At 46.8% G+C, this 22,380-nt stretch overlaps 1 protein-coding gene across 1 annotated transcript in view; it reads left to right on the top strand.

The window, feature by feature from the left end:
* AMN (amnion associated transmembrane protein) overlaps positions 1-22,380 on the top strand; it is a 77,490-nt gene that overhangs the window by 6,555 nt on the left and 48,555 nt on the right. The window contains exons 2-3 of the mRNA XM_080982005.1: positions 1,611-1,729; positions 1,829-1,873. Of these exons, the coding sequence (XP_080838131.1) occupies positions 1,611-1,729; positions 1,829-1,873 (164 nt within the window). The remainder of the gene's footprint in view (positions 1-1,610; positions 1,730-1,828; positions 1,874-22,380) is intronic.

Genomic DNA, 22,380 nt, shown 5'->3' with positions numbered 1-22,380 from the left:
CTCTGCCATTTCTGCTTTGGACGCTGCAGCGAAAGCAAGAACTGCCTGTCAATCTGTGTGCTGTAGTGCTTGCTGGAGTTTGCCAAAATATATGAAGCCATTCTCTGCCTAGAAATCGCCTGCAGACTCGGCTCTAGTCTTTTGTGAGCTGAACAGTAGAACATTGTGGGAACAGCAGGGCAATCTCTCTCTGGCAAACAGCTATAGTTCTGTGGTACAGTATAGCTCCTGGTTCCAATTCCCTACATTTTCACTCAGGGCTAGGAATTCACCTAAGCTTCCTGCTGTATATGAGGCTTATTTTGATCAGAATCAAGTATATACTTCTAGAGTTAACACTAAATTTGTTTTTTTCTGATAAATGAGCCACCGTAGTAGCTAGAGGGCCATGAAAATTTGTGTCCTGGGCTTTTTAGACTTGTCTACCCATGTGCTATCTGAAACCAAAGGGGCACATTTCAGATATGAAATATATTGGTATTATTTTCATTTCTCCTATCCCACTACCACTGTTAGCTTCTCCAGTGGTCTTGCTCCACAACAGTTCAACACACCTTTACAACATCTGTGCTTTGTTGTTGTTGTTGTTGTTTAGTCCTTTAGTCGTGTCCAACTCTTCGTGACCCCATGGACCAGAGCACGCCAGGCACTGCTTCCCGCAGTTTGGTCAGACTCATGTTTGTAGCTTGGAGAACACCGCCCAACCGTCTCGTCCTCTGTTGTCCCCTTCTCCTTGTGCCACCAATCTTTCCCAACATCAGGGTCTTTTCCAGGGAGTCTTCTCTTCTCATGAGGTGGCTAAAGTATCGCAGCCTCAGCTTCAGGATGTGTCCTTCCAGTGGGCACTCAGGGCTGATTTCCTTAAGAATGGATCTTCTTGCAGTCCATGGGACTCTCAAGAGTCTCCTCCAGCACCATAATTCAAAAGCATCAATTCTTCGGCCATCAGCCTTCTTTACCGACTCTCAAACTTTGAGGTTGTTGAAATATATACAAGAAAATAAATAAATCAATTTGACTCAAATCAATGTGACTCAAATTGGGTTTCTTAGATCCATTTTTAAAAAAAAGCAATGTGGAGTAAAGTTGCTTCTGGGCCCTCTCTGGGATTAGCTGAAGTTTCATTAGATTCATGGTAGATCTGCCTCTGGCTGAGAGAGACCCAAGCCTGAAGACCTGGAGAATTGCTGCCAGCCAGCAACATGTCTGCCTAACCAAGAAGCCATTTCTGCAACGCTTGTGTCCACACAGGCACAGCAGTCCCGGTCAAAGCTTATTGTTATTGGTGTTATGTACTGAAGTTCTCACCCTGGGCCAGCAGGGGGATACTGTAGATAGTTCAGGTCCACATATGCAAATAAGGGATCGAAAGTGATGTTCAGTGATTGGATAGTTACAGAAAATGGATACTGTTGCATTCTAGTAGAGCTCTATAAATTGTTACATTTACGTTGTACTGGAGCTCTATATAAGCAGGCTGGCTGAACCCTTCAGTTCAGTTCTGTTTTGGCCTGTGAATAAACAAGAGCTGTTTGAAGAATCGCTGTGTCGTCTGATATGTTCACCCACAACTTAACAATTACCTTCTGTGGTTTTTTGGTCATTCTCAGGGACTTCAAGCACAGTGTACAAACAATGGATTCCAGACACCAATTTTGAAAATGCCTCCAACTGGGATAAGGGCCGAACCCCGTGCGGCAACGATGTCGTCCTTTTTCGGAGCAGCGAGGTACCTGGTTTTGTTTCTTTAAAAAATACACACACACATAAAATTTACTGCGGCGAGTTTTTCTGGCAATTTGTGAAACCGTGTCCCTGCTTCTTCCAGGTTGTGTCAGTCTACGTCCAGTCATCCCACTCCTTGACAGACATGGTAAGTGCACCTGAAATCATGGCATGTAGAATCGAACGCAGGGCAGATGGGGCTTGTCTACCTGGGAAAGGAGCCCATCTAGGAGAAGGAAAACCCTGGTCCAAAACTCCGCTGCCTTTCAGGACATCTTTGGGAGAAGAGAAGGCCAAGGCGTAAGCCCTACACAAATGTAGAGTGGAGTCCCTAAGACGTTTCGGTGGCTCACTGTATGCCTTCTTTTGGCAACTGCTGCAGCCAAGCTGGTGCCAAATGTAAATAATAATAATAATAATAATAATAATAATAATAATAATAATAATAATAATATTTTTTTATTTATACCCCGCCCTTCCCGGTTCAAAAACCGGGCTAACAAATTTAAAACACTTAATTGATGCAACAAAAAACAGCATAAAATACAATATAAAACGTAATTAACAATAAATTCAGAATTCAAAGATCAATTTAAGGGGGGAAATCCATCCAATAAACATTAAATGATCACCAGGGCTAGCTGGCTAAATTAGTCCTATTTGGGCCAGCGAGGAGACCAGGGGAGAAATAGCTGTGGGATCCCAGAGCAGGTAATCTTCATAAAAAGGGGAGGGGGAGGGAAGGAAGGGGAAGAAAAGATCAGGCTAAGTTCAGATTGAAAGCCAGGTGGAATAGCTCTGTCTTACAGGCCCTGTGGAAGGAAGTTAAATCCTGCAGGGCCCTGGTCTCATGGGACAGAGCATTCCACCAGGTCGGAGCCATCACTGAGAAGGCCCTGGCCCTGGTGGAGGATAATCTGACTTCCTTCGGGCCCAGCACCTCTAAACTATGATTATTCATGGACCTTAAGGTCCTCTGCGAGGCAGACCAGGAGAGGCAGTCTTGTAAATACGAAGGCCCTAAGCCCTGCTTTCCTTTGGACCCAGTCAGAGAGGCCAAGACGGTTTTTTTTGTCAACTGGGCAGCCCAGGACCTCCATGCACACTGCCAGGGAGGTAGGTCACTTCAGTGCTGCTAACACTGAGGTTCTGACTTCACCCCCAGAAGCGCACTCCATTGTTGGTTGAGCCAGATGGATGAAAACAAATCTCAAACACAGTAAGAAACAGGGTAAAGAGTGGGATGCAGGGATTATCTGAGGGAGGGGTGCATTAGGAGCTGAGGGGGCAGCAGGGGTCACTAAGAGGGAAGTGGGTATGAGGAGGGTGCTGGAGGCAGGGCCATCAACAGCTTATTTACAATTGACCAGGCTAGAGCTCAGAGCAAAACACCTTCCTCGTTTCATATTTAAAGTTTTGCTGCTTGTATGTATTTACCGTTCTGGGTCATCACCAGTCACAGGAGAAGCAATTATTGGCAATAGCTACTAATTTTCTTATAAGTTAGTTACCTGCGAGAGGTGAAGTTTTATGCAATCTGTGGTAAGTAGTTCTACATAAATACTTTATGTTATAAATTTCCTTCAGCCTCATGTTTTTGTTACTAAGAACGCATAAACATATTTTTCATGCAACATTCTTTGCTGAATTTTATTGCATTATTATCTTCCTTGGTGGGTCGTGCAAGCCGCTATCCTGAATAATGTTTTTTATAGGGTGGGGAGCCCTGGGGATGAGCTTATGGAACCAAGGGGATGGTGAACTGAAAAAGTTTGAGAACCACTGAGTTAGATGAACTAGCTTGTTGACTATGTTGGAGTAGGACTAGGGGTCCATTTTTCTGTAGATTCTTATTTTATTGTATTAGCTGCAAGTTTTGCCATGTTGGGGGTATTGAAACAACAACAAAATCAACTTTACAACCGTTTGTTGGATGACATTGATGTCTAGTTTTATAAGAAAGGTATTTTTAAAAAGTAATTCGCATTCACCCTTTAAAAACCACCTTGTTGTTGTTGTTTAGTCGTTTAGTCGTGTCCGACTCTTCGTGACCCCATGGACCAGAGCATGCCAGGCACTTCTGTCTTCCACTGCCTCCCACAGTTTGGTCAAACTCATGCTGGTAGCTTCGAGAACACTGTCCAGCCATCTCGTCCTCTGCCGTCCCCTTCTCCTTGTGCCCTCCATCTTTCCCAACATCAGGGTCTATTCCAGGGAGTCTTCTCTTCTCATGAGGTGGCCAAAGTATTGGAGCCTCAGCTTCAGGATCTGTCCTTCCAGTGAGCACTCAGGACTGATTTCCTTCAGAATGGATAGGTTTGATCTTCTTGCAGTCCATGGGACTCTCAAGAGTCTCCTCCAGCACCATAATTCCAAAGCATCAATTCTTCGGCGATCAGCCTTCTTTATGGTCCAGCTCTCACTTCCATACATCACTACTGGGAAAACCATGGCTTTAACTATACGGAGCTGCCATCAAATAAATTTAATTCTGGTCCGGGAGTGATGTTTTTATAGCATTCATGCACGAATGTCAGTTTTTATAATGTAACAAGAAAGCAGGCTAAATACTAAAGCACCGGCTTTGAAGCTTTCTACACTCACATTAATTTGTTTGCTAATGGACCCCTTTGTCTCTGATGCCGGGCTTTGTGGCTCACAGTTTGCACTGTGCTGTAATGTTGAGCCATCTACAAAGATATACAATAACTGAAATGTGGAGAGTTGGGAAAGGCTGTGGCTCAGTGATAGAACTTCTGCTTTGCATGTGAAAGGTCCTAGTTTGATTCCCAACATCTCCAGGTAGAATATTTGTACTCTTAAAATTTATATCCTGCTGTTCTGCCAGTGCAGAACTCAAGGCAGCTCACAGCATAAAATAAAACAGATACAATAACAACAAACCACAATATAGAAAACCTCACGATTAAATAAATAACCCTGCTGGAAACAGCACTGGAAACACTCACTATTTAAAAGCATGCACACACACACACACACACACACACACACCCTCAGAAGACCCTGCTACTACGACAGCCAGTTCATAGCCTAAGGCCTATAAGAGTAACTATTTTGCCTGCCTGTGAAAGGAAAGCGGGGGGGGGGGGGGGAGCATACCCTCTCGTGGAAGGGAGTTCCAAAATCTAGGAGCAGCCACCAAGAAGGCCCCTTCTGCTGTCCTCACCAAACTCGCCGGTGAAGGTGGTGGAACTGAGAAAAAGGCCTCTCCAGAAGATCTCAAAGCCCAGGCAGGTTCATTCAATGAGATACAGTCCTTTGTTTCTCCTAAACTGCCATCTCTTTCTCAGACACTCAAACCTTAGCTGGAGAAAGCCATGGCCCTATCCAAGCTCTGATGGGCCTCTCGTTCAAAACACAAGAGAGACTCCCTGCTACCAGGAGACCATTGCCTAACCATGAGCTCCCACTGATAAACAACAACAAACCTCCCAGACTGCTAGCCAGCAGTCCAGCCAAGAAAGAAAGAAGGCCACCCATCAGCCATAACATTATAGCTGCCCTCCCTTGTCTTTCTTTTCAGTCTATGCTATCTCTGCAGGAGCCCAAAGCATCCAGTTGCAACGATGCAACTAGGGTTGTCATATCCGGAATACTGCAGTTGGCAGCAGTGTCCAGGCAGAAATCGGGACAATGTCCAGGAAAATACAGGCGTATGGCAGCCCATGTCGGCAGTGCTGTTTTTGCTGCTTTTCCATAAAAAAAAAGCTCAAAAACAGCATTTGCCCAAAAAGCTCACCAGCTTTTCTGTCCAGATTTTCATTGTTTGAAATATGGCAACCCTGGATGCCACTGACTGAGCAGAGCATGTTTTCGGGCATGTTCTGGAGGGAACAATTCCACATTTGTGAATCGCTACGTGAGTGAGTGGTTTTCTCCTCCATTCTTCTGTATTTTGTTGCTTCATCCAGGCGCCCGAGCAAGAGAGCATCTCGCAAGGATGGGGCTATACTCTGAGATGCCGTTTCCCATCCAAGAATATCATTTTTTACTCCCATGCTCGGCCGTTCTCAGAGCACTTAAATAGCCAAGTGAGCACACAGAGATGAAGCAAAACTACTTTGCAGCAAGTAGCCCTTTGTTGCTGCTGTAAACAACGATTGTGTCAAAATATACGCCTTCTAATTCTCCCCGCCCTTCTGCTTCCAACAGCGCTTGTTCTGGGAAATGGCAACTGAGGTTGCTACGGTGATTTGATTTTTCTCAGCCACTGACTTACCAGCCATTATCTAGCTGAATTCGGGAGAGTTTGTATTCTGCAGTGGCACAGGACAAAATGAAAGGGCTGTCTTGCCCATGCAGGATTCTTCCCACCCGCCCTGGATGTCGGCCCAGCTCTAGGTCCTACCTCCATTGCAAGAGCAGTTGGTGGGGACACATGACAGGGTCTTGTCAGCTGCTGCACCCAGGCTGTCGTCCTTTCCACCCTGGGAGACCCAGTTGGCGGTGGAAGCTGGTCTATCGCATACGCACCAAGTGTCCCGATTTTCCAAGGACAGTCCTGGAAATTATGAAAGCCATCCCAGCTTCTGATTTGATCCCAGAATTTTCCTGTTTCCCCCGCCAGTGCTACTGCTGCTGAGCTTAGGGGGAGGATGTTTATCCTGAGTGGCATTGGGTTACCTCTCCACAACTGCTGCTCCCAGCCTCCTCCTCTGGGCATCTCGTAGCGGCTACTGGAGAGTAGGCAAGGAGGAGGAGATGCTGTACCTGCTGAAACCCAGCCTTGAGTGAGGTGCCGGCTCTGAGGTGCAGGCAGAGGGCTGCCCTGGGCAGGAAGAAAGGGGAAATGGAGCAGAGCACAAGGGGCCTTATTTTTTTTTTAATGCTTTGTGCATCCATGTCTAATCTTGCCCCTTTCTCAAATTTATTTATTGGTGTGTGGCTTTGTCAGAGACTGGTCTGAGGGGGACTGGACTGAGGAGGGATGGTGGAGACTGGCCCACCCTCCTCTTGAACCTTCCAGAGAAGAGGAAGACAATATTGATTTACAGCAGTGGTTAGAGGAAGGTCACAGCCCAGAGACAGGTGAACAGAAGAGTTGGGAGAAGAGGAGGGGGAGACAGAGACAGAGAGCAGCCAGCTGACACGTTGTCACAGGAAAGCATTCCCAATTCCCCTTCTCCCAGAACCCGGCATGCATTGAAAGTGCAAGAGCAAAGAACTCAGAGACAAATAGCCCCTGGTGGCCGGGGGGAAAGTGTTGTTGCTAGGAAGGGAGGGGGGAGGAGTTCAGTAGGAGCAACGCCATTATCCGATCAGCTGCCTTTCCGTCTCTCTGTGTGAATCTTGAACAAATACATTGGCAAGAACGTCTTGTTTTTCCCATTTCTGGCATCCAGCCATGAGGGAGGGGGATTTCCTTGAAGTCTGACAGTACTGTAAGTCTACCAAAGAATAAAATAAAATAAAATCAGGCTTAAGAGGATTTCTCAGGACAGTGGAGGGCATGTGTGCCGTGTCCCATTGGTATTGTGGTAGTGACAAACATATTCTGATTGGAAATGCTCTGCTGAGGGGGGGGCGGACAAAAAAATGGAGGGCCGAGGAGGGTCAGTCGGTGGGGAGTAAATAATGTCCCTTCCGCCTGCCCTCAGCCAGTCTGCCCCGCACTTGCTTGCCTATCAATGGCTACAAGCCTTGTGGAGCCAGCGTGGTGTAGTGGTTAAGAGCGGTGGACTCGTAATCTGGTGAACCAGGTTCGCTTCCCCGCTCCTCCACATGCAGCTGCTGGGTGACCTTGGGCCAGTCACACTTCTTTGAAGTCTCTCAGCCTCACTTACCTCACAGAGTGTTTGTTGTGGGGGAGGAAGGGAAAGGAGATTGTTAGCTGCTTTGAGACTCCTTAGAGTAGTGATAAAGCGGGATATCTTCTTCTTGATGGCTATGCCCGGCCTCTGTAGCTGGAGGCAGCCTTGCTTCTGAATATTTGCTTGTGGGTTACCCACTGGCATCTCCCTGGTCGCTGTGAGAACAGGAGACTGGACTGGATGGGCCATCGGTCTGGCCCAGCAGGATTGGCTGTCGATGTGTTTGGAAGTTCTAAGGATCCATTGTGTGGTATATGATGAGCTCCTTCCTAGTGTCTGCCACAAATCTGCTCCAAAATACCTCTTTGCATCTTCCAGCAGAGCCTTGCGCAAGTTGAAAATGATTTCTCTTTCTGGGAAGGCGGGCTGCTCAGTCTCTTTCTTGGAAGTCTGGGTCATACCTAAATCACCGCCTCCCTAATTTATTACATATACCTTTTCTCCAAGGTGTTCGGTGTACTAAACTTAGTCCCTTCCATGCCATCGGCTGGATAGCTCAGCTGGTTAGGGCGTGGTGCTGGTAACGCCAAGGCTGCAGGTTCGATCCCCGTAAGGGATCAGTTGATCCTCAGGGTCCCTTCCAACTCTATGATCCACACTTTTTCCTCGCAACAACCCTGTAGGCTAGGCTGACTGGCCCAAGTTCACCTAGTGTGCTTAACGGCTGAGTGGGGATCAGAATCCTGCTCCCCCCTAGTCTATCAAATACTCTAACCATTAGTGCACACTCCCCTTTGTTTTTCTCCCCTTTCCTAATGTCCACTGACAGGAAGCAGACAGAACTAAGCCGAAATAATACAGGAAAATTGTGTGGGGGAAGAGGGTCACTTGGCTTTTAGTCATTATGGGGTGTGTGTGTGTGGTTTTGCCTCTGTTCAAATAGCCACTATAATTTTATGTGCCATAATTTATCCAAGCTGCTTAAACTGCTAATTACTTGGATGTTTTAATAAGACAGCATGCTGTGTTTAACTGGTCTATAAACACCCACATGAGGAATTTTGTATCTCCCTGTGTATGCACTAAAAAAAAAAAAAAAGCATGTGGAATGTTAGCAGACAGGAAATGGACAGGTGGAATATTTGGAAATATTGGCCTTATTATAACGTTAAAGCTGAACAGTTCCAATTCCCGCAGAAGGTTTATGGCTTAATGGTTTGTGGTTATTTCTGGCAAAGCACTTCCCATTCAAAAAGAACTGCAAAGTATCTGTTTAGGAAAGTGTTGGAAATATAGAGAGCTGCCTTATGCAGAATCAGACCAGTGCTCTGTTTAGCTCAGTACAGTGGACCCTTGATTTGCGAACGCGGCAAACCCAGAAGTTCTGGGTTTGCCGCTCATGCATGCGCAGAAGCACTCTGCGGCTCTGCGCACGTGCGCAGAAGCGGTCCTCCGGTTACGAAATCTTTGGGATACGGCCAGGCCTCTGGAACGGATCCTGTTCGTAACCGGAGGTACCACTGTATTGTCAACACTGACTGGCAGCCGCTGTTCAGGGTTTTAGGTATGGAACCAAATAACCCAGCCTGAAGCCCTGGAGAGCCACTGCCAGCCTGTGTAGGCAATATTGAGAGAGATGGAGCAATAGTCTCACTCAGTATAAGGGTGTGTCGTGTGTCCTCCAGTGAATCTTAACAGTTTGGAGAATCGGGTCCAAACAGATGCAATTCAGTAGAGACAAATGTAAGGTTCTACGCTTTATATGTCCAGCTGTCCTTTGTCAACAACCAATTGTCGCTGTTTTTTGTGTTCAATATATGCTACATGGTAATTTGCAACCAGTCCATGCAGAACGTAGGCACCCTATATATAGAAGTGAGCAAACCAGTGATAATTTAGGGAGCAGGCTAGCAGGCGGGGCCCATGACTTACATCATAGGTGCCTACACAACACAAAACCCTGTTGCTGTATGTAGGTTTTATTTTATTTGTTTTTTATCTTATACTTTGGAAATGTACATCCAGTTTTTTTCCTTTAATTTTTTTGGGGGGGCCCAAGAGAGTGGGGCCCTAAGCTATAGCTTGTTTAGCTTATACATAAATCCGGCACTGACTCAAATGCTCACAAGGGTTCCGAAAGGGTTTTTTCTCCCTGATGGAATGGGTGAGCTCATTCAGACAACCTGATTATTCAACGTTCATACTGAATTGCTTGTGCAACACTTACGTAGAGATTAGAAAACCTCCAGCCTTTATTGGACATCTGTTCTAATCTGCTTGCTGGAGGGTTATACGACAATGAGCATTCACCCTGATTGCATCCTGATTTGCTTTCACAGTGGATGTGCATTTTCCTCTTAACTGGTCATCCCATGTGTTGTAGTGCAATTCCCCATGATTTCCATAACCTTAGAAAGTCCTTTAAAAGAAAAGGGAAAAAAAAAAGAAAAGATGATTTGTTGTGCCAGAATGCACAAACCTAAATTTCCAGTATCAGTTCTCAACCTGGGATTCTGGCACTTATAGTTCCATTTCTAGAAGGGAAAGATGATCTCGTGGGACGTAGGCAGTGCCCACTGCCAGCACCTGCTCCAAGATAAGCTTTTAGGCCTTGGTATGGCGACAACAGGACACGGGTGGCGCTGTGGGTTAAACCACAGAGACTAGGGCTTGCCGATCAGAAGGTCGGCGCTTCAAATCCCGCAACGGGGTGAGCTCCCGTTACTTGGTCCCTGCTCCTGCCAACTTAGCAGTTCGAAAGCATGTCAAAGTGCAAGTAGATAAATAGGTACCACTCCGGCGGGAAGGTAAACGGCGTTTCTGTGTGCTGCTCTGGTTCGCCAGAAGCAGCTGAGTCCTGCTGGCCACATGACCCGGAAGCTGTATGCCGGCTCCCTCGGCCAATAAAGCGAGATGAGCGCCGCAACCCCAGAGTCCCTCACGACTGGACCTAATGGTCAGGGGTCCCTTTACCTTACTATGGCGACAGCAGAGGGTGCTTGCCCTTTGATCTTTCTGTGAGCATTTGAATCGAATGCACATTCATGCCTTTGTGAGCATTTGATTGGAATTCTTGCTAGTACTCTGCAACTATGGAGCAAGCAGCAGAATGCTTATTCACCCCCATGTCTGGGTAAGTGTGGCTTGGATTTCAGCCTTAATCGGGCCTCATTAAAAATAATAATAATACTATTTTGAATTATAAGTGCTTTGTATTTTATCTTTAAACCATGCTGAGAGCAAGCGCCATCTGAAAATATCCCCCCTTCCCTTTCCCACTGCAGAGACTGCCTCTCCTAAGGTGATCCTAACTGCAGCTCATGCAAACCTTGTCTAAAAGCAAATAATCCTTTTTCCCCTTCCGAACTACTGTTTTTATGCTCGCATGCAAATTGATGCAGACATAATAGATAGAATAATTGGCTAAGGCTCATTCAATTAAAGACTTCTTTAACCGATTGCTTTTATCAGACTTAGGAGAAGGAAACATGGACCATGATAATGGGAGTGTTTCGTGTTTTTGCATCGAAGTCTCTATTTAGGGATCGTTAACTGGTCTCAGCTCCCCCCCCCCTTCACTTCTGCTTACACTGGCTGCAACAGCAGATTTCATAAAGCTTGATGCCATGAGAAGCACACCCGTCAGGGCACACCTCTGGGGCAGATGGCAGGCAGGAGCCCTATCTGGAGATGCCACAAGAAGAGGCTAGTGACCAGGGGTCAGCAAACCTTTTCAGCAGGGGGCCGGTCCACTGTCCCTCAGACCATGTGGGGGGCCGGATTATATTTTGGAAAAAATATATGAATGAATTCCTATGCCCCACAAATAACCCAAAGATGCATTTTAAATAAAAGGACACATTCTACTCATGTAAAAACACGCTGATTCTCGGACCGTCCATGGGCCAGATTTAGAAGGCGATTGGGCTGCATCCGGCCCCCAGGCCTTAGTTTGCCTACCCATTGCCTACCCATAAGGGCAAATACAGGTGAAACTCGGAAAATTATTTCAGTAATTCAACTTAAAAGGTGAAACTAATATATGAGATAGACTCATGACATGTAAAGCGAGCTATGTCAAGCCTTTATTTGTTATAATTGTGATGATCATGGCGTACAGCTGATGAAAACCCCAAATTAACAATCTCAGAAAATTAGAATATTAAATGAAATCAGCAAAACAAGGACTGCAAATAGAGTGATATTGGACCTCTGAGAAGTAGAAGCATGCACATGTACTCAGTACTTGGTTTGGGCCCCTTTTCAAGAATTACTGCCTCAATGCGGTGTGGCATGGATGCTATCAGCCTGTGGCACTGCTGAGGTGTTATGGAAGACCAGGAAGCTTCAATAGTAGCCTTCAGCTCTTCTGCATTGCTCGGTCTCATGTCTCTCATCTTTCTCTTGGCAATGCCCCATAGATTCTCTATGGGGTTCAGGTCAGGTGAGTTTGCTGGCCAATCAAGCACAGTAATCCCATGGGCATTGAACCAGGTTTTGGTATTTTGGCAGTGTGGGCAGGTGCCAAAGTCCTGCTGGAAAATGAAGTCAGCATCCCCATAAAGCTTGTCTGTAGAAGGAAGCATGAAGTGCTCCAAAATCTCCTAGTAGACAGCTGCGTTGATCCTGGACTTAATGAAGCACTGAGGACCAACACCAGCTGATGACATGGCTCCCCAAATCTCTTTTCTGATGAGAGCAGCTTTTGTATCTCATTTGGAAACCAAGGACCCAGAGTCTGGAGGAAGAATGGGGAGGCACACAATGCCAGATGCTTGAAGTCCAGTGTGAAGTTTCCACAGTCTGTGCTGATTTGGAGCACTTGATGCTGCTACTGAAGCATCCTGAGTACATATGCATGCTTCTACTTCTCAGAGGTCCAATATTGCTCTATTTGCAATCCTTGTTTTGCTGATTTCATTTAATATTCTGATTTTCTGAGATTGTTAATTTGGGTGCTGTATGGTGTGGTCCCATCAGCCTCTGTTTACTCTCAGGTAGCCCCCACCTGCCTACCTTCTTACCTGAACGCAGTCCAGAGGGCGGCACCACCTGTCTGCTTCCTTTTCCTTAGCCTCGGTGTTCTCCTTGTTTAACTCAGTGGAGAAGCGACTGGGGATGAAACGAGAATTAGCTGGATCTGCTGCAACTGCTTCCACCTCTTCCCACTCCAATAGAAACTGGCCAGTTCTGCATTAAATTTGGGAGCTTCTGCATGGAAAACTCTGCCACTGAGCTGCAAAGTCGAGGGCCACTCTGAGCTGCAAAGTCGAGGGCCTTTGCCAAAGTCGAGGGCCACTCTGCAGAACGAACAGGAGTGCCCCCAAATTGAGCAGGGCTAGCTAACAAACCTTGTAAAATAATCCATGCGGGTCGTCTAAACAGTCTCCTCACCCCGCCCCCAAAAGCTGATTAAATCCAGAGTCTAAAACTACCTCAATGCACTGTCGCTGCCATGAGGCACTAGGTTTAAACTAACCATTGATTCAATTTAAGAGTGATATTATAAGCTGGAAGATGATCTGGAAACCAAATCTTATGAGGTGCGATTGAGGGAGCTGGAGTATGTTTAGCCTGGAGAAGAAAAGACTGAGAGAAGATATTTCCAAAGCCAGTGCTGGATTTACGTATAAGCAATCTTGGGCGCCCCAAAAAAATTTAAAGGAAAAACAACAACCTGGATGTACATTTCCAAAATATAAGATAAAAAACAAATAAAATAAAACCTACATACAGCAACAGTGTTTTGTGTTGTGTAGGCTCCTGTTTGTGATGTGCAAATGGCTTTAGATACCTGTTAGGTCCATAAATTACCATATAGCATATATTCAACACAATAAAACAGTGACAATTGGTTGTTGACAAGGGACAGCTGGACATATAAAGGGCTCCATTACCTTCAGTAGCTTAGGGCCTCATCAAACCTAGAGCCAGTATGTAGTGGTTAAGAGCGACAGTCTCGTAATCTTGTGAACTGGGTTCGCGTCTCCGCTCCTCCACATGCAGCTGCTGGGTGACCTTGGGCCAGTCACACTTCTCTGAAGTCTCTCAGCCCCACTCACCTCACAGAGTGTTTGTTGTGGGGGACGAAGGGAAAGGAGATTGTTAGCAGCTTGGAGACTCCTTCAGGTAGTGATAAAGCGGGATATCAAATCCAGACTCCTCCTCCTCCTCTTCTTTTTCTTCTTCTAAATCTGGCCTTGTCCAAAGGGCTGTCACATTAAGATGGAGCAAGCTTGTTTTCTGCTGCTAAAGGGGTAGGACCTGAACCGATGGATTCAAATTGCAAGACAAGAGATTCCAAACTAAACATTAGGAGGAACTTTCTTATGGCAAGAGCTGTTCAGCAGTGGAATGAGCTCCCTCAGAAGGCAGTGGACTGTCTTGTCATGGGAGGTTTTTGAATGGAAGTTGGGTGGTCGTCTGTCAGGGGTTCTTTAGTTGTTATTCCCCAATGGCCGGGGGTTGGACTAGATGACTCTTGTGGCCCCTCCCAACCCTACAAGTCTTTGTTTCTATGATTCAAAAATCCTGGTCCCCAATGTGGCCAGGGGCAGCTCCTGATATCATAGACTCATAGAGTAGAATTTGTAGACTTGGAAGTGACTCCAAGGGTCAAAAATACAATTTTTAAAAAATCAAATGTGGACATTTGTATTCCAATGCCTCCATGCATATGATTTTGTTAAAAGGCGGCTTGGATGAAGCCCACAAGAATGTGTGTTGGGTGACTTTTCCCGTGGTATTTCCCCCCTCTCATTTGCTCATCTGTCATGGGTACTTTAGCTGAGATTCCAGCATCGCAGTGGGTTGGGACTAGATCGCTGTTTTGCACCCTTGGGATCTCCGGCTGTTTTCGGACTACAACTCCCATCATCCCTAGCTAGCAAGACCAGTGATTGTTGGGGATGATGGGAATTGTAGTCCGGAGACCCAGGGTTGGGAGCTGGAGACCCAGGGTTGGGAAACAATGGACCAGGTTACCCTTCCAACTTTACGATTCCAGGGTTTTGTACTTGGCCTTATGCCAAATTCCTATAACAAGAGACCAAGGCAACTTCATCAGGTTATTTAGTTGCTGTCAGGCGAAGTGTGCTGGGCCCGGGGGTAACCCAAGCAGCACCATCCAGGTCCGGTCCCGAATCCAAGGGTTTCGCGAGGAGTCAGTCCGACAGGGCCAAGGCAGGACACAAGGCAGGGTCAGGCACAGGGTCTCAGGCAGGTTCTAGCAATGTTGCTCCCACAACCTGGGGTGGGGTCCGACAGGCTTTTATCTCTGTCGGGCTAACGCCTGGTCCTGATCCCCCGGTGACTCACCTCCCTGTCTCGCCCGAAGGCGAGCACTCCTCCTACGATTACTCAGGTCTCTCCATCTCTCAGACCTTAGTCTCTGCAGCTTGGGAGATGTCAGTGGGTTACTAGACCCAGAGGCCGCCTCAGCCTCTCCTGACCCAATTGGTAGTGGAGCAGCTGTAAGTGATTGCCCAGCTGGAGGCAACGAGGTAATCCCCGCTTCTGGAGCCAGGGCAGGCTCAGGCCCCTGACTCGGCCCTGCTGGTGCTTGTTGCAGAGGAACCTGTGCAGACTGGGGCTCTTCAGAATCAGGCCCCAGACTTGGTTCAGATGCCGCCTGAGGCAAAGGATTCGGTGCGGACTGAGACTCCTCTGGTTCCAAGTCCGAGCCCGAGTCCCAGGCCATCACACGAAGGGAACAGAGACCTGCATTTATCGCACTAGAATCCTCCAAACCAGAAATCTTTCAAGGGTATAGTCAGATTTTGGGAGGAGGGGAGAGAATCAGGGCTCTGTTTTGAAGTCTCCTCAGTGCCGAGTCTCCCTCGTGCTCCTTTTAAAAATCTTGGCATGTTCGCGCAACGCACATAATTCCGTACGCCTCCCACACTTTCCTGTATTAATCTCGCTCCCGTTTTAACAGTGGCCCATAAACCAGCTGCAAGTGGAAATCTAATAGGAACCGTGATGGAGGAACAGGCTGCCAGAACTTGCTTCCCACCTGACTGGTTCACCCCTCACATTTTCAAGGAGGGGGCCTGGCATTAAACATTTAAACGGCCCTGGTAATTCTGTCCTCTCCTGCAGGGCTTCCTTTTAGAGCTCAAATCCTGTGAGGATTCCAAGTACCTACAGCTCCCCAATCGAACCTAATTTCTGAAACAGGCACAGAGGAGACAATGAGAGCAGCATTAGCCACCCCCAACCCATTTATTTTTTTAAGTGTTAAAGGAATAGGGCAGGCCAGGAGCAGGGGAGAGCGAAAGAAGCCATTCTTGAAAACCCACACTTCTCTGAATTTTGCAATGCAAGTTCTCCAGCTCAAGTAATGCGTACAAAAATGCATGTGCTAGGATAAGGTCTGCATTTTTTTAAAAAAAGGTATATATTCTTGAAAATAGCATACAAACACTGCATTATATTAGAGAGCATTACTTTGCAAAAAAAGGGGGGGAGGTGTATATTAAGCCAAATTGCATACAAAAACATGTATACGTATGAGCAGAAATCCGGAAAGAAATGCAAATGCAGGGATTCCAAACTGTGGTCCGTGAGCTTCATCCAGGTGGTTTGCAGCATGTCTGTAAGAATAAGCTTAAAAATCGTCCGGCATCCAGCACATTACAATTGCTACGACAGGCAGAAAAATTATGAAGTTGGTTGCAAAGAGCCTCAACAATTTCCAAGGGGCAGACGGGCAGGGGAGTTTGGGAACGACTGTGCAAACAAATTTTCATGAGGATTTCTTTTGAAAATAAAAAAAATCACAACCTGCTGTGGAAATGTGGATAATTGAATTTAAGACTGGAAAAACGAGGACCCGAGAGAAACCATGATTGGCAGATTCAACCACTCTAAGATAGGCTCACCATATATATTTGTTAGCAGATTACAAAGCAAAGCTAGAGTCTGACTTTTGTTTCTTTAGAGCCACAATAGGCAAACTTCAGGCTGGTGGGATCTTTTGGGGTTTTTTTCTAGTGGTCTGACTCAGTGTAAGGAGGCTTCCTAATAGTGATGCAATAGATGCTGCCCTCAGATTCCCATACATGAACCTTGCACTCCTCAACACGTTTGTTACATTCACAGTTTGCCATTTCTGGTGCGCAGCCTTAAGTGCACACCAAGGGAAGGTGGCGTGCGAATCAGCCGCACACGAAACCCAGTGGACTTAGACTGCATGTGTGAAGCTGCCTCAGCCGACCTGTGACAAACAAGAGGTCGCAGCCTGGTGCCACAGGGCTTGGCAGCCTTCGTGGATCTAAGCCCTGCCCCGAGGCTGCGATTTCAAAGAGGCTCTTTGGGTGCCCACAACGGCTTCGTTTCAATCTCCTGCAGAAGTTGCTTAAGCAGGGGCAAAAGCCAATTCCATAGAACAAGCACCATATGGCTGCTGAATGGGGGCATTATGGAAGAGAAAGCTGTGCAGATGTAACTACAAGGAGGGGCCCCCTTTGCAGCGACTGCCAATATATGGGTGTCGCTTCCGCCTTTGTGCGGCAGATGGGGAGGTGAGAGGCAGTCGTGGCGAGCAACACACAATTCCCTGCTCTTGTTCCGCATTCTCGGGGCTTTGCTTTTGTAGATCACGAACGCCGCATTGACAAATCACGTCCCCCTCTTCCATTATAAATAAAGGGCAAGCGTACGTGTGGCTCCAGCGCAGGCCTCTGAAGAAAGAGTTGCTGACAGTTGCTCGTCTGGCATTTCTTCGTCTAACCCTCAGGATCAAGATATGGCCAGAGAAGGAAAACAAAGGAGCAAATAAAGAGGGCTGAATTGTTGGCACCTGACCAAAAACATAGTCTCTCTCTCCGGCAGCTCTTTCAACCATTCCACCCCAAACCAGAGACCCAAGGCCTCTGAGTAGCATCTTCAGGGAATGGTCCATAGCACACTGTATCCTTGCTATTTAGGCAGGCAAGGAGGAGGAAAGCAAACGGAAGAGATGGCTGCTAGGGAAGAGGCAGAAGGTGACAACGTCTAACAAGAGTTTGGGGTCCCGGTGGTTTATTCTTAGCCTCCTAATTGGTATGGGAAGAATGTACCAAACTTCGCTTCAGCATCCTTCAGCTAGCAGGAAGGTTGATCTTGAAATGCCAACTGCTCTCCAGAGAGGCAGCTCCTACCCAGCTGAAATGTTCCACTGAAGTCTTAAGGGCCTCAAATGTTTTCAGCCTTCCCCTTTCCTCTAAAATAGCGGGGATACTGGTTAAAAAGAAGCAGAGATCTGAAAGGGATTATGACAATTCACATTAAGCTGATGAATCAAAACTCAGGCAGAGGCTATTACTGGTGGAGGGGTGGTGGGGTCAGGGATGGGGAAGGAATTTGATGCTGTTTCCCTTTGAAAGCAAACCTGACTATCTCTCATTTTCTGAAACCTGAAGCGAATTGAAACACAGGTATGCCTCAAAATTCACACTTTTGCATTCCCATTTCTCGAGGCAAGTAACGTGTACAAAACAATTATTTCTTTCAATTAACAAGTTGTATTGATTGCAATAAATCCTATACATGGTGTATAAAAATACATATACGAGGGTAAAATGCACATTCGAAATATACATATTAGTGAAAATAGCATAAAAATGCTTTGTATAAGGAGAAATTGCTTTTCAAAAATGTGTTTTAGGGAACACTGCATGTGTACTGGGAGGAGTTTGCACTGAAATGCTGCTGGATTTTCGTGAGGACTATTTTAATTTTATTTTTTAAAAAGTCCCTCACAAACTGATGCAGAAATGTGGAGCCCTGAACTGACAGTCACCCATCCTTACCTGGAAGTGAAACTTTAATCAGCGACTCTGCCAGAGAGCTGCTGAAATCTGCCTTGACTTTTCCCATGACATGTCCTAGGAAATAATCTAGGTTGTGAATATTTCCTGTCAAACATCCCCTCTCCTAGCTTCTACCTCTGGGGACATGTACAGACCCACTCTTATCTCAAAGGGTGAATCGACACTACAAACTTCCATTAGTTTCATATCACTTGAACTGATGCAGTTTCTGTCCGAGGGACCTGGGCAACTAGTTTGTTGTTGTTGTTGGCATCCCTGCCTCTGGGGGAGAAATCCAACTGAAGTGTGCAAGCCTGGGCAGTGTGTGAGGAGGTCCTGGGCTGTCTCTGAGGCTTGCTGATGTGGTACAAAGGAAAGGAAAGCAATACAACAGCGTGGTTGCAGGAGTTGCCAGAAGGAGGTCTAAACCACTGAGCCTCTTGGGCTTGCCGATCAGAAGGTTAGCGGTTCAAATCCCTGCAAAGGAGTGAGCTCCCGTTGCTTGGTCCCAGCTCCTGCCAACATAGCAGTTTGAAAGCACGCCAGTGCAAGTAGATAAATAGGTACCCCTGCAGTGGGAAAGTAAACAGCGTGTCTGTGCCCTCTGGCTTCCATCATGGTGTCCTGTTGCACCAGAAGTGGTTTAGTCATGCTGGCCACATGACCCAGAAAGCTGTCTGTGGACAAACGCTGGCTCCCTTGCCCTGAAAGTGGAGATGAACACCGCATCCCATAGTTGCCTTTGACTGGACTTAACCGTCCAGGGGTCCTTTGCCTTTTACCTACCTACAAGGCGCCATCCAACCATCTTAGAGACTCCACTCCGGATTTGTGCAGGGTTTTTACTCCTTAGCCTTTTCTTCTCCCAAAGATATCCCACAAGGCGGTAGTGGTTTAGGATCAGAGTTTTCTTTCTCTTAGATGGGGTAACTTCTGAGGTCAACAAGCCCCATCTGCCCCTCACTTCCCTCTACAGCACGTGCAGAATATAATAATAATAATAATAATAATAATAATAATAATAATAATAATTTATTATTTATACCCCGCCCATCTGGCTGGGTTTCCCCAGCCACTCTGGGAGGCTTCCAACAGAATATTAAAATACAATAATCTATTAAACATTAAAAGCTTCCCTAAAGAGGGCTGCCTTCAGATGTCTTCTAAAAGTCTGGTAGTTGTTTTTCTCTTTGACATCTGGTGGGAGGGCGTTCCACAAGGTGGGTGCCACCACCAAGAAGGCCCTCTGCCTGGTTCCCTGTAACTTGGTTTCTCACAGCGAGGGAACTGCCAGAAGGCCCTCGGCGCTGGACCTCAGTGTCCGGGCAGAACAATGGGGGTGGAGACGCTCCTTCAGGTATACTGGGCCGAGGCAAGTATAACTGCCTTCTAAACTGTTGGGCCTGCTGTTGGTCTTGTCTGCTCAATCCTCAGAGTCTGTCTTCACATGGAGGGGAAATCACTGAGGGTTTGAGACCCATCGGCTACCCTCACCTGGTTTAGCTGGCCAGTCAAACCAGTCCCAGGGTGTGGCCACTGTCACATGCTGACAGCTTCTAGGAGCCACAGGTGAGAGCTAAATGCGTGCTGGGGACCAAAGGTGGAGAAGCTACCCTGGAAGGAGCACAATGTGTCCCCCTAACGGAGTCCTACCTCCCCTAATACACCAAACTTTATTTTCTGATATTTAGTGCCCCACTGAGTCACTTGGAATGACCCTCTCCGTGTTTACAAATGCAATGAGATATGTAAAAGCCCTGTTAAGCAGCTATAGTTCACAAGGTCCTCTTGGAAGAAGGAGATATTATTCAAGGAATCCAAAGTCCTCAGCTGTTTTGGGCCACGACTCCCATCAGTTCTACTCCCATACAATAGAAATGCAGCACATTTTGGCACAGTGGAAAAGGCCATGACCAGGTGGTCCCTCACCTGGCCAGGTGCTAATTGCTGGTGAGTCACTTCAAGGCCCATCTGCTCTCAAAGGTTCTTGACCTTTCAAGAGGTCTTGGGCCAGGCAGCCCATCAACTAAAATGGTCAAAGGCCTGGAAACGATGCCTTATGAGGAACGGCTAAGGGAGCTGGGCATGTTTAGCCTGGAGAAGAGGAGGTTAAGGGGTGATATGATAGCCATGTTCAAATATATAAAAGGATGTCACATGGAGGAGGGAGAAAGGTTGTTTTCTGCTGCTCCAGAGAAGCGGACACGGAGCAATGGATCCAAACTACAAGAAAGAAGATTCCACCTAAACATTAAGAAGAACTTCCTGACAGTAAGAGCTGTTCGACAGTGGAATTTGCTGCCAAGGAGTGTGGTGGAGTCTCCTTCTTTGGAGGTCTTTAAGCAGAGGCTTGACAACCATATGTCAGGAGTGCTCTGATGGTGTTTCCTGCTTGGCAGGGGGTTGGCCTCGATGGCCCTTGTGGTCTCTTCCAACTCTATGATTCTATGATTCTATGAACTAGAGAATGGTCCTCTGTAAAGTAGGACACATCCCTCCCCCAGCAGTTCATCTGCCCATGTTGTCTCACCCTCCCATCATGTGCAGTGACACCAGAGATCACATCAGAGATAAACAGTGCTGCTTTTGTTGCTTTGTAAAGGACGATTTCAAAACCGTACTGCCAGCTGCTTAGCAAAGGCAGTGGTGTGCTGGTGTGTATGAAAGGAGGAGGGTATATGGGGTTTTTTCTTTTTTCTTTTTTCTTTTTCATTTGCTTCTGAGCAGCAGAAAATTTGGGCATATAAATATAGGGTATTTCTGCTCCAAACCCTTCCTTCCTGAGTTTGATCAATACATCATTTAGCAGCAGTGCTCCCAGCAAAATGAACATCAATTCCACGATTGGCAGCGGCCCAGTGTCGAGAAGATTGCTCCATCAGGTTGCGTAAGAGTAAATGACAGCCAAAAACTGGCTTGGGCTGCCTAATGGTCTATATTTTCAGATGTGCTTTTTTTTGTGGTGCTGCAAAGAAGAAGAAAAATTCAGAGGCTTTCAAAGAGAGGCCAAGCCAGGCCAAGCCAAATGAAGAGATTTTCAAAAGAGAGGGGGGAAATTTCCTTTCAGAGATGAGAGTGGAGCCAGAGTCCCCCTCCACAAGACCCCAACTGTCACCATAGCAAAGCACAACTGGTGCACACAAGGCCTTCAGGTTTTGTTGGATAAATTTTATGAAATGTAAGAGTGTAAGATGGATCTAGCCCAACATCCTGTTCTCAAAGTGGCCAACCAATGCATCAGTGAGAAGCCCACAAGCAGGTTTGTTGCTGTCGTTTAGTCGTGTCCGACTCTTCGTGACCCCATGGACCAGAGCACAACAGGCACTCCTGTCTTCCACTGCCTCCCACAGTTTGGTCAAACTCATGCTGGTAGCTTCGAGGCACTGTCCAACAATCTCGTCCTCTGTCGTCCCCTTCTTCTTGTGCCCTCAATCTTTCCCAGCATCAGGGTCTTTTCCAGGGAGTCTTCTCTTCTCATGAGGTAGCCAAAGTATTGGAGCCTCAGCTTCAGGATCTGTCCTTCCAGTGAGCACTCAGGGCTGATTTCCCTAAGAATGGATAGGTTTGATCTTCTTGCAGTCCATGGGACTCTCAAGAGTCTCCTCCAGCACCATAATTCAAAAGCATTCATTCTTCAGATCACAAGCAGGAGCTGAGTGCAAAAGCATTCTCCTCACTTGTGATTCCCAGCAACTGCTCCTGAGTTGGCTCAATTGGCAGAGCAAGAGACTTTTCATCTCAGGGTTGTGGGTTCGAGCCCCACGTTGGGCAACAGATTCGTGCACTACAGGGGGTTGGACTAGATGACCCTCGTTGTCCCTTCCAACTCCATAATTCTATGATTCCATGAAACTGGTATATTCAGCTGCCTCTGGCACTGGAGGTAGAATTTAGATACACTAAGCTTCATTCATAGTACATCCACTGAAATTAATAAGCACAACGACATTAGGCCCATTAATTTCAATGGGTCTGCTCTGCCTAGGACCCACGTACCTACGGGACCGCCTCTCCTGGGATGCCCCACGAAGGACCTTAATGTCCATAAATGACAACACTCTGGAGGTCCCAAGTCGCAAGGTGGTTAGATT

This window comes from Podarcis pityusensis, assembly GCF_964106645.2.
Source record: "Podarcis pityusensis genome assembly, chromosome: 1".
NCBI lineage: Eukaryota > Metazoa > Chordata > Lepidosauria > Squamata > Lacertidae > Podarcis > Podarcis pityusensis.
The sequence above is the reverse complement of the archived record's forward strand: the minus strand, read 5'-3'. Positions and strand labels throughout refer to the sequence as shown.